At 31.3% G+C, this 22,531-nt stretch overlaps 1 protein-coding gene across 1 annotated transcript; it reads left to right on the top strand.

Moving 5' to 3' along the window:
* The first annotated feature begins 12,310 nt into the window (after positions 1-12,310).
* Positions 12,311-17,826, top strand: LOC113689025 (U-box domain-containing protein 7-like). The gene is made up of 2 exons (XM_027206858.2): positions 12,311-12,715; positions 16,775-17,826. Exons 1-2 carry the CDS (start codon positions 12,384-12,386, stop codon positions 17,583-17,585), a joined length of 1,143 nt encoding a protein of 380 aa, XP_027062659.1. The 5' UTR covers positions 12,311-12,383; the 3' UTR covers positions 17,586-17,826.
* The last annotated feature ends 4,705 nt before the right edge of the window (positions 17,827-22,531 follow it).

Genomic DNA, 22,531 nt, shown 5'->3' with positions numbered 1-22,531 from the left:
TAGGATAGTGAAATGGAGATTCAGAGATTGGAAAGAGATTAATACAGTTTGCTGGTGAAACAGCAGAGGTACTATTTAACATAGAGTTTGATTGGTTTAAATTTTGGATAGTTAAAGAGATTGGATTTGGTAATACTTTTTTAACTAGTGTGAATACCCGTGCTACGTACAGTGCTGACATTATTGAAAAAATGAAAATAAAAGGGTCAATTAAAAAAGGTTAAAAAATTATACCAACACAATTAAAATATAATATATATCTAACAATAGTTTGAAATATGATAGAATGTGTATATTATTCAAAAATTACCTTTTCTCGGAAGATAGATCCTGAAAAAATAATAGAAAATAAATGATATATGAATAACAATAAATGTAATTAAATATTGTTAAAATGAAATACTTACAAATATTATGCATTCAATTTGATAATCTTGCACGAAGGTGCGAACACTCTTCACACCAATCAGCTTTTAGTACGAAAGCCAAAATTGGTGATTTAATTTATTCTGTTGAATTTTGTGGAATGTGTACTACAAATGAAAATACACGATCTTTGCATGAATTGATTCGTTGGTTGAACAACCTATCACCATTGTCCTAAGAATTAAGTACGTGCAAAATTCAAAATTAGTGGATTTTTTTTTTACACAGTTTATAAATAGTATTATAAAAAATGAACATATATCAAGAAATTCTACCTTCCTTTGTAATTCTCTAAGATAAGAAACATCATAGCCAAATACGAATCGTGCATGTCTGTCCTGTAGATTAAGATGCATCTTACCACTGGAATCTTTAATTTGTATGTTAACATTGTACCTGTTTGACAAATAAAATGTTATATACAATACAGAAAAATTTGTTGAAATTAATTACCTAACAACAGTGTCGACCACGTAATTACAATGCATACACACTATTTTTGAAAAATGACCTTCACATAGTTGTCTACAATTTTTGCATAGCTTATAGAACATGTTTTCTATGTTAATGCTCTAAATGTAAGCAAGTATTCGAAAATATTTAACCTAATAAGAATGAAAGAAAATATAGGTTATGATTATAAATTTAAAAAATTTGTACAGTAATTAAATTAAATAGAGTAAGTTTACCGTAAGCATGATTGTATATTCGAATATCCATATTCTCTTTGAATTTGCTATCAACAATGCCTGTAATGTTGTAAAATTGTTTGACCTCAACCACGTAACTAACTTTCGAACACATGTATCATTTTCAAACTTACAATTTTTTGAAATACATGTTAATAAGAGTATGAAATAACATTAAAAGTTTGATGAAGTGTTACTGATGGAACTCACTAACTGCGCAGGTATCGAACAAAATCTAAATTGTGATTGATATACAATTTGTTAGCTCCAATTGTACAAAGTAATGGTCTTGCATAGTATGGTCATATTCGCTAAAAAACTATTCAAATTATATAAAGTATAAGTAAAAGCATTTAATTTACCTCTGAAATTTCGTATGCAAATACCACATGCTAGTAAAATATTATTTTTTGTAGGAGATTGATATTATAGGATTTTTATTATATTGAATAACTTGATACTCAAATCACCGATGAGGCAAAATTTGCCTAAATAAGCTTTACAGTATCTTAACTCCTTGTAAAAACAAAAAAAAAACACACTAAATAGTCCTAATTGGCATCGCAAGTTACGGCAACGTGCTAGTGGCATCTATGCCTAATTTTTTTTGGGAGGGGGGGTCAAAATCTAGTCCTAATTGGTTCTGCTGTTTTTTGATCATGTTGTATGGTTTTGAATTAAAATTGTATTAAAATAGCATGTGAAAGAGCATTTGTCTTTAATTAAGGAGTAAAAAAGATGTAAAGTATAAATAACAAACTATAAACAATTTATGAAGTTAATTATGGAAAAGTTTTAAATTTTAAATTTGGTTGGTGATAGGGTTGGTTATAACCTATTACTTTTTATGTATTAAAATAAATACAAAAATCTATAACCCACTCCTTGTTCCATTTTTGGGATTTTTTTTGGGTTAAATATAGTAAGCCCCTTAACTTTACATTTAGCTGCACTTTACCTCCTCAACTTTACATTTAGTTACACATTTGTGATTTTTTTGAAACGTGATTGTAATTTGCAAGCTCATTTGTAGGGGTGATTATAGAGTTAGTGTGGTGACAAATATTTCTTAATTATAAAAATGTAACATTGTATTAAAATAGCATACGAATGAGTATTTGTCTTTAATTAAGGAATAAAAAGGATTTCAAGTATAAATAATAAACTATAAACGGTTTATGAAGTAGATAGTGAGAATGTTTTAAATTTTAAATTTGATTGGTGATAAGGTTGGTTTTAACCCACTACTTTTTATGTATTAAAATAAATACAAAAATCTAGAAAAAAGAATGAGAAGTTTGGAAGCCATTGAGAGGGTCTCTGCTAAAAACACCTTCTGCAATACATATAGATATAGATATATAGATAGTAATAATCTATAAAATATTTAGCCACACAAACCATAGACGCTCAAAAAGATCAAAAAAATAACATGAGATATCGAGATATAGTTATAATAAGGGTTAAATACCAAAAAACCCCATGTGGTTTGACTAATGTTTACTTTACCTCCTTATGGTTTGGAAACCTACAATTTAACTCCCTGTCGTTTCAACTAAAGTGAGAGTCTAACAGAAAACACCTACAATAACGGTATTTCTTTCAAACTTTCACTTTAGGTGAAACGACAGGGAGTTAAATTGTAGGTTTCCAAACCATAGGGAGGTAAAGTGTACATTTGGCAAACCACATGGGGGTTTTTGGTATTTTACGCATTCTCAAATGCACGAAACATTCTTCCAAGTGTTTGACTTATAGAGGGGCAATTTTGACATTTTCCTTTCAGACGTTAGTTTAGATGTTTTCCGTCAGACTTTTATTTTAGTTGAAACGACGGGGAGTCAAATTGTAGGTTTCCAAACCATAGGGAGGTAAAGTGAACATTAGTCAAACCACAGGGGGGTTTTTGGTATTTAACCCTTATAATAAAGATAAATGACCTTTGCTATACCTTTGCAAGCAGACTGGAGTACACTACAAAGCAAATACAGAACCACACACAAACCAACTAGATTGTCTAAAACTTTACTGTAACTTACTGTAGAAGTTTTTAAAAAAATTTTTTGAAATGTGTAGATTTTTAAATATTTTGAAGTGTATAGTTTAAAAACTTTAAGAAATTTTTTGAGATTACTGTAACTAAAGTTTTTAAAAAACTTGTAGCAAACAACTTGGGTTCCAGACAAGGGACTTAGTTGTAGGTAGAGGTGGCAATATGGATAAATGGTTCACAATTGGTTTTGACTTAATAAACGGTGGATAGTTGTAGGTAGAGGTGGCAATATGGATAAATGGTTCACAATTGGTTTTGACTTAATAAACGGTGGATGAAATTTATCCAATCCATTTAGATCCATTTAATAAATAGATCTATATGGATTAAATAAAAACTAATTATTAATTTATAATTCATTTAAATATTTTGGTAACTTTTTTTTTTTTGTCAAATCCCTTGGTATGCAATAGCCACTTTGGGTCCTAACTAATCCGAAGTAGAGCCAGGTTGCACCCCTTTAGAGGTGCAAGCTCTCCCAACACCCATCTCTCCATTCACAGGACTTAAACCCGAAACCTTGCTTAAGGGGAGCCAAGTGCCTTGCCAGTCAGACCAAATACAGCACTTGGCCTAACAGCAAGGGTGGTCCCTCTCGTTTCTCAATATCAGATGAAACTTTCATCACGAAAGCATTTCTTTAAATGCATGCCACAATAGCAAAAGACAAAAACAAGGTTTTTAAGTAAATGGATATATATGGTTTTTGTGGATAATTCATATAAATCCATTTAATTTAATGATTTTACTTTGGTCAATCATTTAAAACCATTACTATAAATGGATAATTTAAATCTATTTAATTATGGATTATATTGATGGATAAATGGATCTTAATTCAAATTGTCACCTCTAGTTGTAGGCATCGCATCAAAGGCAGAATGATGAACAACAAGAAGCAGGGCTGGACCTTCCTTGTGATTCAAGGCAAGTTATTCAATTAATTCTTCCAATCTATGTCTAGGGATGGCAATGGGGCGGGGGTTCCTTCCCCCATCCCCCGCCCCGTTGTCAAATAACTCCCCCCATCCCCCGCCCCTTGCCCCCCACCCCCCGCCCCGTCCCCGCCCCGTTTCCCCTGCGGTTCCCCGCGAGAAAAGAAATCAACTTATCATAAAATGTTCATTTACAATAATTCACTGAATTTTTTATTAGGTTGCACTTGATTGCCCCTCTATGTATATCTGATTTTTCAGTTACTAGCCCATCTCCTGACCAAAATATATCATTTGGAGTTATTTCAGCATTATACGTATATTCATGGCTATCTTTTTTTTATATAATACTAAAATCTTAAACCATTTAATTGCCGTAAAACGAGTATTAGTACATAAGATGCCAGAGATTCATATCCAAAGCCACATCATAGCTTTACAACAACATAGAGCTTTTCCCATTAAGCAATAGCATTCACAGGTCTCCTGAATTAATTAGCTAAAGATGACCCCCACCATAATAAGTTATATCCATGGCTATCTAAAATGATTAAACAACTCAGAAATAAAACTACAAATGTCATTTAATTTTGCTCAGTTTATGTGTCCTTGAAGAAAATTGATCACGGAAATTCACTAGCTCAAACTACATTTTGTCTTAGAAAACTTGAAGAATTCATGTCTACACGCACTCATTCTTGGAATTTGGTAATTGTAAGTCATGAGTGCACAAGATCCTATGCTGTGAAGCATCGTGGATCCACTTATTTAGTAGTAAAATCAAATCAATTATCCCTGCCTGAAGTATCCTGTCAGATCCTAGTGTACTGAGGCTCCTAAAAGAGGAGAGGACTAGTTATTGTGAGCAACTACTGCCACGACTTGAAGCTGCAAAAACTGGACGTAGTTGTTACTTTTATGTATTTATATATATATATATATATATATATATTTTATGCAGGGGACGGGGCGGGGGATGGGGCAGGTGTATGTTGCCCCATCCCCCGCCCCTGCCCCCGCCCCCGCCCCGCCCCATTTGTACCCCTGTGAGGCGGGTGCCCGCGGGTGCCCGTCCTCGTTGCCATCCCTATCTATGTCCCATGAAAATGCCACCAAAATTATGTTGCTCCATCCGTGGACTAGCATTGAATAGCAAATCAAAAGCATCATTATTGGAAGCATGAACAGGAGCTTGACGGATTATCAACCATGGACCACGACCAAGAGCCATATTGTGTTCAGGGACCATGCTCGATCTTGATCTAATATCAAAATCAAATTCTTATCTGCCATCCTCTGTTGTACACAAGCAAGTGCGTCCACAATTCCAAATCCATGACCTGAAAAAGGTTGCATAAATCTATCCTCAGAACCTTTCTCTTTGGGTTCCCAACCCTAGGGTTCTAAAATGCTGACCATTGCCAAAAGTATTGCTTCCAACTTCATTAAGCTCTTGAACAAAATCTCCATCTCAATATAGACATACAAGATCACCACTTCGAGGCTAGACTAGTCAGCTGCATTGGTAGAACAAATGTGTGCTACAAATGTGTGTTTCTTTGACTTGACATCATTTTTGTCCAATGTGTTAACTAGTCAAAGCCTAAATCACAACCTCAATATATAGGTCATCTAGAGAGAAGATTGAGATCAAGAGAGAGATGACGATAGCTGAAGTGGGGGAGAGGTCCCTGAAATTGATGAAATTGATACATATGAGTGATAACCTCTTTTCTGATAAAAGCAAATTTCATTAACAAATTAGCAGGAATTAATCGTCCAGTGCAATTTGATTAACAACAGTGCCCTAATGGTAAGTTAAACATGTACTAAAAATTATAGATCTACAATTTTAACAAATACAATAGATCCAAAAAATTATGAATATATGTTAAAAATACAAGAAATTTCAAAGTCATATGAGTGATAACTTACTAATTTGTTGATGAAATTGATACATATGAGCGATAACTAACATATTAATTGGATTAACAAATGCAAGTAGATTTGATTTAATAGTAGTTTTTGAACTTTGTGCACATAACTAACTACAAAGTTTAGATAACCAAGAAGATTGGATTTGAAATTTGAACAAATACCTGAAAACTAACTAACTAATAGCTCTCATAAATATTGTAAAACATATGTCAGGCTCTAAAAGTATTTTAAACCTTCTAGAAGATATAAAATATGAATAAACAGAGTAAAATTTTTCCCATCTTATTTAGCCCCTCTTTTTCTTGTAGTAGATGTTCTGTTTCATCTTAGTCTAGTACTTGATTCACCAATTTTAGAGTTTGAAAATATGAATAATCTCCTCCTCTTCATGCACAATTTTTTCTACACTCTCCTGCCATCTTGAATTGAAGGAACTTTTCATTCATTTTGAATATTTGAAATAGAAGTCATATTCAAACAATGTAATTGTTAAAATATGTGCATAGAGTAATCTAAAGAAAAGATCTAATAGCAAAAATAATTAAAGTTACACATAAATAGCAATATAATGAAACTTATGCCAAGTGTGCTTGAGTCGTTGACAGTAGATGAAAAAAAGTTTGATAGGATAGTGAAGTAGAGATATTTAGAGATTGGAAAGAGGTTAATATAGTTTGATGTGGAAAAGCAGGAGTACTATTTAACATAGAGTTTAATTGGTTTAAATTTTTGTAGAGGTTAACTGGTTTAAATTTTAGATAGTTCAAGAGATTGGATTTGGTAAAAGTTTTTCAAATTCATAGAGATATCTGATAATTAACAACTTGGTTGAATGTAATTTTAAAAGTGACCAAAGTTTGGATGACCAACCAGATTAATTTTAATAATAATCCTTGAAATTTGTACAGATAAGTGATAACTAATTAACTAATCCTTTAGTAAGTAGATTGAATTTAATATTCTTTGAAATTTGTGCAGATAAGAGATAACTAAGTATCTAATCCTTTAGTAAGTAGATTGAATTTAACAGTACTTTGAAGTTGATGAAATTGATACATATTAGTGATAACTAACCTTTTTTTTTTTTTTTTAAATAGGGATGCCATCCCTTAATTTATTTATAACCGAAAAAGAGTACATCAAATTAAAGAGAGCCAAACCTGACCTCTGTTAAAGGAAAAGAAACATCTAATGATAAAAAATAAAACGCACATATGAAGGAATTTTAAAGACATAATAGATCAATCCAAAGAAATCATCCACACGAAGGTGCCCCACATTTGTGTGACTGCGAGTGAGCATAGTGATAACTAACCTACTAATTCATTTAATGAAAACAAGTAGATTTGATTTAATAGAACTCTTTGACTTTAGTACACATAACTAACTAACTAATACCTTTGCTAAACGTTTTAAGAGTAACCAAATTTTAAATAACCAAGGAAATTGGATTTGAAATTTATACAAATACCTAAAAACTAACTAATTAATAGCTCTCATCCACATTGTAAAACATATGTTAGACTCTAAAAGTATTACGAATCTTCTAGAAGATGTAAACTTGTGAATAGATATATATATAAACTAGCTTTATAACCTATGCTATGCACGGGAATTATTAAATTTTTAAAAAAGAATTAAAATTTAAAATAAAGATGTAATAGTAAATAAAAAATTATCTAAAATCCTTACAATGAAATGCAATTCAAACTAAGAGTGCATGAAATTTTTGTGCAATTGTGTAAATATTAATTCTTTTCTAAATTTGAGATTATGCTGGAAAGATGTAGGCATATTATTCTATAACATTTAATTTTCAACAATTGTGGTTACAACTCTTTTCAAGACCCTCGCGCATATACTTGTAAATATAAGTACTTGCTTCATTCTCGTGTTTAAACATAGAGATGAACTTGATTGAATTTGTTGAAATCAAGATAAAAATAAAAATCTATTGCAATTTATTGAAACATTCTATAAAAGGTATATAGTGTAAATTTGTTTAGATAATTTTTAATTCATTAGAAAATAAGAAGTCAAGAATAAGTTGAATATTTGAAATATTAAATTAGATTAGTTTATCATAACAACCTAACAATCTACATAACTTTAAACATTTCTACTATATTATTATGTTTACAGCAAGGATTAGGGAAGAGGTGGAGTTTAAGAAGCAGAGAGGGAAAGGAGGTTTAAACCTAAGAACTCTAAATTCCAAAGCTTCTACCTTAACCAGCTTATTTAGATATTTAACCGTTTCATAATAGGAAATGTGCTGCTTGCTCCATAATCTAATAGTATCCTTTGCAAATCATGTTTAACTTCAATATATATTAAATAATATTTTCTTTTTTCATAGCTTGAACCGCATAGAGATTATCATTCTTCATCTTTTTCAACCAAAGCTAGAGCTTACAAATTTTCCAAAAGAAAATGAAACAACATATTTTAAATTTTCAGTATATGATACCCTTAAATGACTATGACACAACTAAGTTATGAAAGATAGTTAACATCTCAAAATTCATAATTGAAACACTTATGATTGTGCCTTTATTTTATGATGTTATGGTTTCCTCGAAATATGTATATACTTTATTAAAAAAAACAAATAAAAAGGAATATTGAAGTTTTTCTTAAACTTAAAAATACAAAAGAAAACCACTAATAGCAATGCAAACAAAGGCCTACCTAAACATAGTGGTAAAATCACTCTATCTTATTTCCAAAAGGCATTCGAATAACCAATCACCCCAGAAAAGATAAATATAAATAAAACACAAAAAAGAATATTGAGACTTTTTTGGTCGTTTTTATATTAAACATATAATTGAAATATTGTGCAAGAAGTAATAGATAGAAAAGGTCTATAATGGAAAAGAGAAAAATTAAATTTATGCATAAATGTGAATAAAATGAAACTTATAATAGCTGCCCTCAAGTTATGGATAGTAGGTGAAAAAAAATATGATAAATTAGTTAGACAGAGAAATTGAGAAATAGGGAAGAGCTCAACTAATTATTTAAAATTAACGTAGTATTTAAAGTAATAAAATTTAGACAGAATTTAACTACTTTGTTGTTAAATTTGAAAGTAGATTAGATTTTGTTAAATTTGCAAGTAGATTAGATTTGGTAGTAGTATTTGAAATATGTAAAAATAAGTGTTAACTAGTAAGTATGTAGATTGTACTATTTCAATAGAACATAATATTGTAACAAAGTTTGGATTGACTTTAATTGATTTGTTGAATATGAAAGCAAATTAGATTAGAATTCGAATAGTGGAAATTATTAGATTGAAATTCAGATAGTGGAATTATACAAAAATTGGACATGTCAGTTAGAGCTTTTAATGATTTGAATCGAGCCAAATACTTGGTGTTCAGGCTCTTCTCATATATTATGCAACCAAGTTTCGAGTTCAGATCGAATATTAACAAACTATAAGTATTACTCGAATTCAATTCGTTTATTTGTATAAATATTCAAGCTCGAGTTCGAGCTTGACTCATTAAACTAAATGAGCTGAATTCAAACTTGAGCTCGAGCTTGAATTTGATTTTGGAGATGATTTAATTATATTTTAATAAAAATACATTATTTTGAATAAGTGTAATCCTATTTTTTAAAAAATAAATAATACTAATTTATATATATTTACTTTTTTAGTAAAACATATTATATATTTAATAATATTAAATGTATTTGTATTTATATTTATTTATTTTTATACTTATATATGTGTTCACGAACTATTCAAATAGTTTACGAATAGATTCATGCTTGGCTCGATTACTAAACAAACGTAATATTGTGTTTGAACTCGACTTTTTTATTAAACGATCGAACTTTTTTTACCTTGAATAAGCCGAACATGAGTATATTTGCGAATAGCTCGGTTCGTTAAAAACTCTAATATTAGCCCTATATAACGTAACATGTTTAGTATTGGAGAATGTTAAGTTATGAGTTTAAATTTTTGGAGCGCTCAAAAAAGATTATAAAACGCATATCAAATTGTTAGTATTAGAAAACTTCTAGAATATCTCAACTGATAAATAGGTAGACTAGGGAGGTTTATTCATTAGTTAATTTAACTATGATTTTTACTACCTATAGGAAATTTTAAAGTAACATATTTTGCTTAGACAATTTTATGTTAAGTGTTGAGTTTAAAATTTTTGAAGCCTTCAAAAAAAGATTATAAAACACATACCAAATTGTTACTATTAGAAAACTAATAAAATATCCGAATTGATAAATAGGTAGATTAGGAAGTTTGTATATAAGTTAGTTTAACTTTGATTTTTACTACTTATAGGAAACATTAAAGTAAAGAATTTTACTTAGACAATTTTTTGATTAAGTTAATTTAACCTTGACAATTCAAACATTTGAAGTAAACTAATAGATAAACTAACAGATAAACATTTGAAGTTAGTTTAAGCAAACTTTTTCTTGTTGAATTTAAACATTTGTAATAGATAAGCATCACATACCATTAATCAAATTCAGATAAAAAAAGGTTAGGATAGTGAAATTATAGGAGGACATGTTGTCCTTATGTAACACAACATTTATGTTTGGTGTTCGAGAATGTTGAGTGATGAATTTAAAATTTTTGGAACATTACAAAAATGATTACAAAACACATACCAAATTGTGCTAGTATTTTTTTTTTTTTTTTGAGGAATTGTGTTAGTATTTGAAAACTTCCAAAATATCTTAATTGATAAATAGGTAGATTAGAGAGGCTTATTGATAAGTTAGTTTAAAAACCACATATGGGAAAGGTTTTACTTAGACAGTCTCTTCACTAAGACTCTGTTTGTTTGATAGGAAAATCGTATAAGAAATTGTGTCATAGGAAAAGTGAAGCAAGGAAAAGGAAAAGGAAACTTTTCCAGATTTGTTTGGTTAACAAGAAAATGATGCAACAAAATACAAAATCCTTGTGTTTGTTTAGCCGAAAAGTCATGGAAAATTGGCTACTATGTTCCTTAATAGAAAATATTCAATATTGAATTTCTCCATTTTTTGGTATTTAATATGTAAAAACATGTAATTTTGCTGCATATTGGAAGAGTTGTTTACTTAAAAAATAATCACATTCTTTAATAATAAGTTTATGTGTGTGTGTGTGTAATATGTGTATATAAGTTATTTAAAAAATATATAAATATAAAAAAGGAGCATTAAATGATTCAATAAATTACTAATTCATTAATTTTTAAAATAAGAATAGAATGTCTACCTACAAGCCAGCTGTTTGAATTGTAAATTCTAAGATATACTAATTTATGTAGAAGTTTAGAATGGAGGAAATAGTTTAGAAAAAAGAAGTAAAAAAAACTAATTAGTTGAAACTTTCTTGTGACTTACTTTCCTATCAATTTCAGTAGGAAAAATTTTATAGGAAAATGAGTGATTACCGAAAAAATTTATGTGATGGGTCCCATAAGTTTCCCGGCGAACAAATATTCAAAATTTGTAGGAAAGTTATTTTCCTTCACTTTTCTTCCCTTTTCCCCACAAGCAAACATGGATTTAGCTCCTCTCTCCATTTCTCACAATACATATCTTGATGCATGACGTGTGTCTTTATTTACTAAAAAGGGACATGATCATTTTAAATTTGAGTAATCTTAACCATTATTAATAAATGAATATACATGTCATACATCCAAATGTGCACCATGCACTGCAGAAAATGAAAAGAAAATCTACTAGAAAGGAGCTAAGTCCAATAAATCCAATAAACACTTGTGTTTAATCTTGTTGCTGATTTAAACATTTGAACTAAATTAATAGATAAGCATTTTGGAAAGTGATGCATGTCATATTATCAACAAACTACCTGACAACTAGTATATTTATAGGTGGACAAGGGGCCGAACGATTTGTCAGAAAATCGTTCGAATCGATTTTGTGTAAAATACACAAGATGTATTTTATATGCACACAGTATAATTTACTTTCAACAACGTGTAACTATAAAATAAAATTTTATAGGCTCCACTAATATAAAAGATGCAATCTAAACCTTTTTTTTTTTTTTTGGCTAAATCTTGACTATGAACCTTCAAGAATCATTTCGCTTCCTCTGCCCCCTCCTCCATTATAAGTATAGATTATTGACATAGATAGTGATGCTCCATAGAACTAAAAGACAAACTTAGATAACTCTGTAAAACAGAAAGATAAACTTAAAACTGACAAAAAAAAAAAGATAAAATCGAAAAGCAAAAATGTTACCTACTTAGCATTATATAACCCCCAAGATTAGAAACGGGAAGACACTGAGAAGGAGAGCAGTAAAGCAGTCTTATTATCAAACAGATGGAAGACGAGCTGCCCCGGAGCACCGGAACATCACCGGCGGCAGAATCTACGCCGCCGCAGCAGGAGGAGTTGCGGCAGCCGCTGCCGCATAATAAGGAAATCGAGCAAGTGGTCGAGAGACTTCTAAGAAGTGGGAATTTAAATGCCCAAATAGAAGCAGCAAAAGACGTGAGAAAACTCGTCAGAAAGTCGAAATCTTCTTCCTCCAAAACCCGTTCTCGTTTGGCTGCCGCTGGCGTCATTCCGCCCCTCGTTTCTATGCTTCATCAGCCTGCTGCTCGAGAGCCCGCCCTCCTTGCCCTCCTTAATCTTGCTGTTCGCAATGAACGGTCCGCTTTTCTTTTCATATAATTTTTTTTTCAAAATGTTTTCCGGTTCGCCAATTTTTTGCTTCCCTTTATGTGCTGAAAAGCCTCAAATACGTAATATTGATGTTTCTGTGGAAGTTCGAGTGAGCTTAAGATTTAGTGTTGCTGGAAAATGGTTTGTAATCGAGGGAAGGATTCAGAAATTTGATATGTAATTTAGTTGTGCGAATATTTGAATACTCCTCTGCCCAGTTTTAATCTGTAAATCAATTAATTCGTAGGAACAGGTTTCTTATGTGAACTTATTTTGGTATCCACTGAAAGTGGGATTGTGGTCAAATTAATTTCTGTAGATTTGGTGTCTCTGCTGAAATTAGATGATGCACGAAAAATTGAAATGATTGATAGTTAAAGGATTACTAGCTTTTGGTGCATGAAATCATTTTTAATACCAATATTATGGTTTTTTTTTTTTTTTTACTTTTGTTCCACTGTGTTGGTTACTTTTTTTGCGTTTGGAGACTACTCTGGTGGAACAACTTGCTAGTATATGAACTTTTTTTTTCTCTTTAGTGCCAAGCAATAAACATCATCAATTTGTGCCTAATGTGATATGGCATGCCTAAAGAAAATCAGTGACCAGAATGAAATGCAATTGAGGCAAATCAGCTGCATAGCTGCTTATAGTTGAATGAAACTTAGCAATATTGACTGAAATTTCAAACATAAGCACCAGAATAAGAGTCTTACTTTTTCAAGTCTTTCTATACCTGTCTTTAGTCATTCCATTTTGCTTTATTTTCAAGGGAAAAGTTTTGCCCTGTCTTGTGGTAGGAAGTCAGAAGAACTTAACTGTTACGCTGCAAGGCAAGTTTGTGAGGATGTTGTCTTTAGGAACCAGAGCTGAGAAAAGCTGGTTTCAAATTTTCTCCCTTGGTTCAGACAAACCATGTGCACTGCAAGAACTTCCTTCAGGAGTTTTAATATTTTATGAGAAAATGATTGGTGCATTTCACTCTAGACAAGTAAACAGGATGTGCTACAATAATATAATAGAATTATAATCGGTATGATGTTACAATGACAAATAATGCTACAGAAACAACAGCACATGAGATATGTAGTTACCGTTGTCAGTTATTAGTTATAGTACCCTGCAAGTCGTCATGCTAAGTTATCTAGAACTTTGATATGTCTTATCTGTAAAACTGACATTTTTAAGAGCAAAAATTAACATAAAACTGATTTTGAACTTGACTTCAGTCAACCCTGCATTATGAAACCTAGATATGACATTGAGTTAAGAACTCATCAATAGACTACCTGTGCTTTGGATATGTTAAAAATCATGACTTATTGGATTAGAGACATTCACAAACAGATATCTTCAGTAACATCATGAAATATGCTAAGTTCATACCCTGTACAGGGAGACAAATAACATCAGTGCCATTACCTGTTCCGATCTAAATAAAGCCTTTTCCACATGTAGCCTGGGTAAGGAGATGCAGATAGAGAGACTAGGCAAGAAAAATTCTTACAGAGGTGTGTTTATTACTGGTGTTTTTTCTTTGATAAAGAGACTCAAAGATCAGAAAAACTTTGGTGGAGATTTTTAGGTGATCTAAGCAAATGGGAGGGGAGAAAGAAGAATTGGAAACAAAGGATAACAGGTTTGAAATGTAGAATGAGGGTTTAGCTATATAGATTGCTTGGCAAAAGGCCAAGTGGTTTTCCTTGCAAATGGCTCATATGCGAATTCCTATGGATAAGTAATTAAAATTTACCAAAATTATTTTAATATACAGATCCTGGCTGTGGCTGTCAGGATTTTGACATTAGCAATATGATTTTGAGCTCCAGCTTCAGTCATTGGATCTTGGCACGACAAGTTGATGCAATTTGAGCAAATATTCAACCTGAGATCAGCACCAACCATTTTCAAGAAAAAAAACTGTTGTGATAGTTGCTGAAAGAAACTTGATGTTGTAATAGATTGCAGCAGATGTTTTGAACCTGATGTAGGTAAATATAGAAAATTAGAAACATGAAAATGGATATAATTAGAATATTAGTTTGAAAGTGCTTATCAGAGAATATTAGTTAGAAAGTGCTGATCAGAGATTATTAGTTAGAATATAATAATTCACTTGCCCTGTAAGCTCAGGTTGTCTTGATGTGTTTATTCAATTTAAGATGATTAGCTTATTTGATTCACCAAAGATGTTGAAGTACAGATATTCTAACTTGAAAAAGTTTGGTTTAGCTTCATATATGGTGGTATTAATCCCGAGTACCGTCTTGCAATATGTGTTTCAAAATGTTTCTGTTTCAGAAATGGAGATCTTGTAAAACTAATTTATACAGCATTCATGGTATTGCTTAGTGGATATGAAGACCTATGATTGACCATATTTACATTTGGAATGAAAATGCTAAAACATATATTGATTGCTCGAATAGCTGTTCAATAGCTGCTGTTTGCTACTGAGCGTGTTAATTTTCTTTGCAATTAATCACAAATTATCATCTTTTTCCTTCTTAGAAGCTAATGACAAAATTCTTCTTGTTTTCGAATGCTTTATAATCCATAAAGAGGAACGGTTTCAAAGTTTCCTAATTGGTCAATTCACATGTTTCAAACTTTCTCTTCAATGTTTCATTGAATTATTATATTCTCAGCTCTCTTTAATTGTTGTGCCTTGCCAAAGTAAAAGATACAAATTTGGAATAAAGAGAGTTAATCTTGTCTTTGAAAGATAATTGAGATGCTTAAGTTCTTCTTTACTCCTCGAGACTGTGCCTACTTTTAGGTGTATTGGTATGTCTTTCCTACCATTATTGAAGACAATGGCCGAGCTCTTCTATAAATTACAATGTATTTAGGGATGTTGAAGGAGGTTACATGCTATTCCATAAACAGTTACATAAGGATCACTATTCCAATTTATTAATCCTAAATCAGCATTTTAACTTCATTGGGAAAGAGTTCCAGAAAGGAGTTGGCTAAGTCCCATGGTTCGATTAAGATAAAAATGTTTGATATCATGATATTGTAGAGTAACCATCTTTTCTAGGTTCTGAGTTTTGATAGGAGGAAAGGTATTGTGCTTAAAGCATTCCATTCTAGGAAAGTAGATAACAGTTTAGAAACTAAAAGATGGTAATTAAGATGCTGGTTTTGACACTAGAGGAAAAAATTTTTTTCAGCAGAATAGCAACCTTGACGTTGCACTTGTTGTCACTTTTCCCAGAAGTGCAGTGCAGAAGAGCCAGGCCATTAAGAACACCAGGCTGTTATTGAGCTTGGCTGCAACTGAATTTTCCTGATTTGGAATACGGCATCCTTTTTTTTGTCATAATTATGTCTAAAAATTTTCCACTAGTATTTTTTTTAAAATTATGATTCAAATACTCTCTTGTCAATAAAGTGACCAAAGGGCTATGTTCCTGAGTCATAAAGATGTTTGGCATTATGGTCATTCATGCTAGAAGTGCTTTTAGTTTTAGAAAGTACTTTTGAAGTGTTTGGTTACAGATTTGAGTACCTTTTCTTTGGTTAATTTGGATTAGTAGTACTTCTTGATGGAATTTAACCTCAGAGCTTTTGCATTAAGAGGCATAATCAAAATGCAACTAATTTGCAGATGACTAGATTCAAGATAAAGCTCGAGCTTTGATTTTTCACTTTTTTTCGTTATTTTTCTTTAAGTGTGCAAGTAAGGAACATGTTTCTACAAATAGTATTGTATTAAACATGGCCACGCTCACAATTCTTCTTTGTAGGGGTAATTTCATCATTGTGTTTGCAGTTGAGTGCTTTGTGAGTGAAATTTGTGTTGTGATGTGTTGTATTGCTTTTGGAATTTCCTGAGCACAAGTCAAGAAAGCAAAGAGCTTCTTTTCTGAATTTTGAATTGTTAGTGGATCTAATTAGACAGTTATGTTAGGGTAATACCTTACGTACTGTTAGGCATTTAGGTGTTGGGCATTTGTGAAACAGAAAGGGAGGGGGGAGGGAGGGGGAACTCGTGTACTGTCAGATTGTCTGATGCTGTTATTTTCACTTACTATTCCCAGAAACAAGATCGGGATAGTTACGTCTGGTGCTGTTCCCCCTCTAGTTGAGCTCCTGAAACTTGAAAATGGCAATTTAAGAGAATTGGCAACTGCAACTATGTTATCATTGTCAGCAGCAGCAGCTAATAAGTCAGTAATTGCAGCTTCTGGAGTTGCCCCTCTTTTGATGCAGATACTTGTCTCTGGAAGTGTTCAAGGAAGAGTTGATGCTGTCACAGCTCTCCACAATCTCTCAACTAACAAAGAAGAACCTAAGCTGGTTCTCGATGCTAGAGCAGCTTCTCCGTTAATAAAACTCCTTAAGGAATGCAAAAAATACTCAAAGCTTGCTGAGAAAACAACAGCCCTACTTGAGATCCTTTCTCATTCTGAAGGAGGACGGTCGGCAATAACAAATGCGGATGGTGGAATACTGACTCTAGTTTTAACAGTTGAGGATGGATCTCTTGTTAGCACAGAACATGCAGTTGGAGCTTTACTGTCGTTGTGCCAGAGCTGCCGAGATAAATATAGGGATCCCATTCTTAATGAAGGCCCCATTCCAGGCCTCCTACGACTCACTGCAGAGGGTACACCTCAAGCTCAGGAAAGAGCTAGAAAACTTTTGGACCTGCTTAGAGACTCCCCTCCTGACAAAAAGATGTCATCTGCTGTATTTGAGAAAATAGTATATGATTTTGCTACACGAGTTGATGGAACAGATAAAGCGGCAGAAATAGCCAAGAGATTAATGGAAGACATGGTTAATAGAAGCATGGAGCTCAGCATGAACCGTATGGAGATAAGGGCTTCATCCTGTACCCCTTCATAGCTTTTGTTCATATTACTAATGCATTTGGTTTGGAGATCAGGTTTCTACTTAACTAGTCTCAGTTTTTTCCCTCAGTCATTCATGAAAGTGAAACTGCATAGTTAACTTACGTTAGATAGCACAGGCTGGTGATACGATTTTAGTCCCTTTGAGGTGATTTTTATGACCTTGCTGGGATTTGGACATCTTTAACTTTGATCTCACAAGTTCAGAAGATTAATTCTTGTAAACTACGTTCATAGATCGTGTTGTAAACATGAAGGCAACGCCCTGAAACTGGACAAGAAGAAAGTATCTCAAATTGTACAAATCATAATGAACTTAACCATTATGTTGTTATTCCCATCCACAAAAATAACTTGGCCTATTGGCCGCTTCGCAGATGATGAATAACATGTTCTTGCTGCATTAATTGTGAAATATCAGAAGGAACGTGGGACGTGCATCTGGTGCTGCCACTGTAGAAAGACATTATAACTTTGCGGTTGTATATCCTGTAGCAAGCAAGATAGCTAATGCAAGATTGGAAGTTCTTCTAGTTTTAAAGCATCGGTTAAAAGAGAAATCAAACTGCCCAGATAGTCGAATTGAGCATGACTATCATGAGGTAAATTTGAGTTTAGTATCCCAATTAATCAAGCAAAACAAGAATAATAGTTTATGTTTGTTAATGTTTTGAACTTGACTTCAATTTGCTTTTCTTTTTTTTTTTTCTGTGGGACTACTAGATTGGCTTGATCAGCTAAAATTTGAAATGTACATTATGAAAATGCAAACTACTTGAATTAGACTTAATAAAAGCTGGTTTTGAGTTTGGCTGGTTAGAATAAGGCCCCATTCGAGGTTGCGGTGTTTTTGGTAAAAAAAAATATTTTAAATGTTAAAAGCCCTTTATAAAGTGTTTAGTGAACATTATCCCGTAAAATTAGGGGTGAAGTTTTTGATGTTATAAGCATTTTAACAAAAACTCAAATTTGATACTTTTAGAGTAACTTTTGTGATTTAAAAAATAAAATATTAAATTTAATTATTTTATCCTATATTATAAACTAAATAAAGAGATAAATACATTTAAAAAAAATTAAATTACATATTATTCTATACAATAAGTACTTATTGAACTATATCGCCAAATAATATACTTAAAAGCACTTAAAGCACTTAATAAATATTTTTCAATAAACTATGACAACCCCAAATGGTCATAAATAAAGTAACTTGAATACAATTTTAAACTCATTAAAATGAACAAATAAGGTGACTGGAATACTTGAAGAGTTGGTCTTCAGTTAGATGTGACAATTCTTAACACGACTCGAATCTAACACAAAATTAGTCGGTATGAGTTTGCTCTTCATGAGTTCAATTCAAATTCAGGCAGGTTGACCTATCTGATCTATTTGAAATGTTTAATATATAATTTTATAATTCAATGGGTTAAATACCAAAAACCCTCCTATGGTTTGACTAATGTTCACTTTACCTCCCTATGATTTGGAAATCTACAATTTAACTCCTTGTCTTTTCAACTAAAGTAAAAGTCTAACAGAAAACATCCACAATAATGGTATTTCTGTCAGACTTTCACTTTAGGTGAAACAACAGGGAGTTAAATTGTAGGTTTCCAAACCATAGGGAGATAAAGTATACATTTGACAAACCACAGGGGGGTTTTTGGTATTTTACACATTCTCAAATGCACGAAACATTCTTCCAAGGGTTTGACTTATAGAGGGGCAATTGTGACATTTTCCGTTCAGACGTTAGTCTAAATGTTTTCCGTCAGACTTTTACTTTAGTTAAAATGGCGGGGAGTCAAATTGTAGGTTTCCAAACCATAGAAAGGTAAAGTGAACATTAGTCAAACCATAGGGGGGTTTTTGGTATTTAACCATAATTCAATTAATAAATTAGAGGCACAAAGTAAATAAAAAGAAAACTAACTAAGGCTATAAGCTAGTATTACAAAAATGGAATCATGAATATTATGTGAAAATAGGTATTTTATTTGTGAAAGTGTCGTAGTTTTGTTTTTGTTCATGATTTTTTTTTTTGTACAAAAAGAAAAACCAAAAAATACTATGAGATTGGGTTGCAATTTTCTATATTCTTATGGAAACTCATTATTAAAAAAAAATCAGCCATACTATCAAAGTGAGAAGGTTAAAAAAATAAAAAAAAAATGGTTAAGCAAACAAGTTATTCAGGTCGGATTCGGATAACCAGCGAAATTAATGAGTTGTATTCGAGTAAAAAAAATTGATCCATTTAAATTTTGTATCGTATTTTGGTTGACGTATTGTTCAAAATACTTGAGTCTTAACCTGATCCGCTAACCCGCACCCGACCCAATTGTCACCCCTATCTTCAGCCCAAAAAAGAAAACTCCAAATCAAATTTTAGGGTTTATAAATTCCACATTAAATACAATCCAAATAAGATCTTGAGATCTTTATTTGTTCAATTGGCACTATTTTATTGATCAAAAATCAACTACAAGGCTTGCTAAAAAGTTAATCGTCATAAAATTTTGGGTTAATCACATTTTATCCCCTTAAAGAATACCCCATTTCTCAGCTTACCCCCTAACCTTTAATTCTGCTCACTTAACCCCCTTTAGGACAAAATTGCTCTTGCATTATTTTGACTTTTCATTTACCTTGTTTTCCTTTCTTTTATTTCTTTTTCTACTTCTTCTTTATTTAATTCGTTTTCTTTCCCACAAAAATCTTCACCTTGATGTTTGAAATTAAAAAAGAAGAATTGTAGAGATCTATCTTCTTCTTAAATGATTAAAAAAATATTCAAATCACTTTCTTAAAATACAATTTTTTTAGCCTTTCAATTCTTTTAATTTTGGGTTTTCCTCTTTCCTTTCTAGTTTCTCATTTTATTCACAAGAAAATATCATAAGATGAAATTGTTTTCCTTTCTTTTATTTCTTTTTCTTTTTCTTCTCTCTTTCACCCTTCCCGATAGAAATTTCATTTCAACGAAAATTTTTGTTTTGAGTTTGTAGTTGCATATTTCTGGGTGAAGGTTTAAAAGGCATCAAAAACTAATTTTGATTTTTTGTATGATGCCACGTGTCACAAATTTCAATTGATGATTATTAATCAGACCACAATTTCATCTTAAAATATTTTCTTGGGAATAAAATGAGAAACTAAAAAGTAAAAAGGAAAGAGGAAAATCCAAAATTAAAAGAATTGAAAGGCTAAAAAAATTGTATTTTAGAAAAGTGATTTGAATATTTTTTTAATCATTTAGGGAGAAGATAGATCTCTGTAATTCCTTTTTTTTTTAATTTCAATCATTAAGGTGAAGATTTTTGTGGGAAAGAGGAAGAATTAAATAAAAAAGAAAGAGAAAAAGAAATAAAAGAAAGGAAAATAAGGTAAATGAAAAGTCAAAATAATGCAAGGGTAATTTTATCCTAAAAGGGATTAAGTAAGCAAAATTAAAGGTTAAGGGGTAAATTGAGAAATGAGGTATTCTTTAAGGCGATAAAATGTAATTAACCCTAAAATTTTTCTGCAAGTAGCCACACAGATGATGCCATCCGCCAGTATATTAATGAGTTTAATCACATTCTTTAACATTAGTAAGAGCTCGAACAAACAAGGGTTATTATTACTTTATTCCATAACGTTTCGTGCCACTATCAATTTCTCCCTTAATGTTATCTTTTAGTCACTTTACCCCCAAGACTAACGGTCAAATTTAACGGAGTTTGTTAATTAAAGTAAAAAGACAAGTTTAGCCCTTAAAGTTACTATCACTTTACCCCCATAAACAATAGTCTCACTATCAATTTATCCCATAGAGTTATTTTTTAAGCAATTTATCCCACTATTAAACCAATTTAGCAAGTTAAAAAACTTTAGAAGAAAGTATCCTCCTTTTTATATAATAAAAATAATAAAAAATTTAGAATGACTCTTCTTCTGTTTAGTATCAAGAAAAAAAAAGTCAAAGTATTAATCTTTTTTTTTTTGCAATCTTATTAATATTTAAAAAATATAGAAAGATCGGGAGGGGAATGGAGGGGGGAGAGAGAGAGCTCAATTCTTTTTTTAAAAAAATACAAATAAGAAAGAATTAAATGTTTTTATTATTTAAAATTATTTTACTTTATTGTTTACCATTAGATTTCAATTCTAATTCCAACAACCTTAAATTAATACGATAATGTTAGACTTTTTTTTAATTTTTTTCTTTGCAAAATCTAATTTTCTGTCTCCTTCTTTTCTATCTCTTTTTCTTGTCCTAGTATTAATAAGTGTGAAAAAAGAAATTTGAGAAAACTCTTTTATTTTTATATTTTTGGATCTCTTAAAGTGAAAAAAAAAGAAGAATAATCATTCCAACTTTTTTATTTTTAATTATATATATAATGGTAAATATATTTAAATTTTTTTTATCATACTAGTTAGATTAACGATGAAGTAAAATACTTAGAAAATAATATTAGAAATTAAAGTAATTATATCACTATAATTTAAAGGAATAAAATAGTAATAACAATTTAGTAATGCTATAGAATAAAAGGGTATTTTTGTTCAAAATTTATTAACATGTTGAGTTGAATTACTTATAGGGGTGAAATGATTGAAAGATATCATTAGAAGGTAAACTGATACTAGCGATATAGTTAAAAGGGATAAAGTGATAATAACCCAACAAACAATCTGATAACACAAAAGCCTTAGGTCAAGTGAACAATTGAACGCTTCTTGCAAATCCAGATCCAAAATTAAATTCTACTATTAAATTAGTTAATAAAATAGGATTCTCTTCTAATTTTAATGCCCAAGTTCATTCCTCTAATTACATTTCTGCCACTGGAAACAGACCCAACTTGTCGGTGTTTTCATTCCCTCTTTACCCCACCGCTCCCAGCCATTTCCCCACTTCCTTAGCACTTAAACAATCCAACGGTTGAC

Source organism: Coffea arabica, chromosome 5c (genome assembly GCF_036785885.1).
Source record: "Coffea arabica cultivar ET-39 chromosome 5c, Coffea Arabica ET-39 HiFi, whole genome shotgun sequence".
Taxonomy (NCBI): domain Eukaryota; kingdom Viridiplantae; phylum Streptophyta; class Magnoliopsida; order Gentianales; family Rubiaceae; genus Coffea; species Coffea arabica.
The sequence above is the reverse complement of the archived record's forward strand: the minus strand, read 5'-3'. Positions and strand labels throughout refer to the sequence as shown.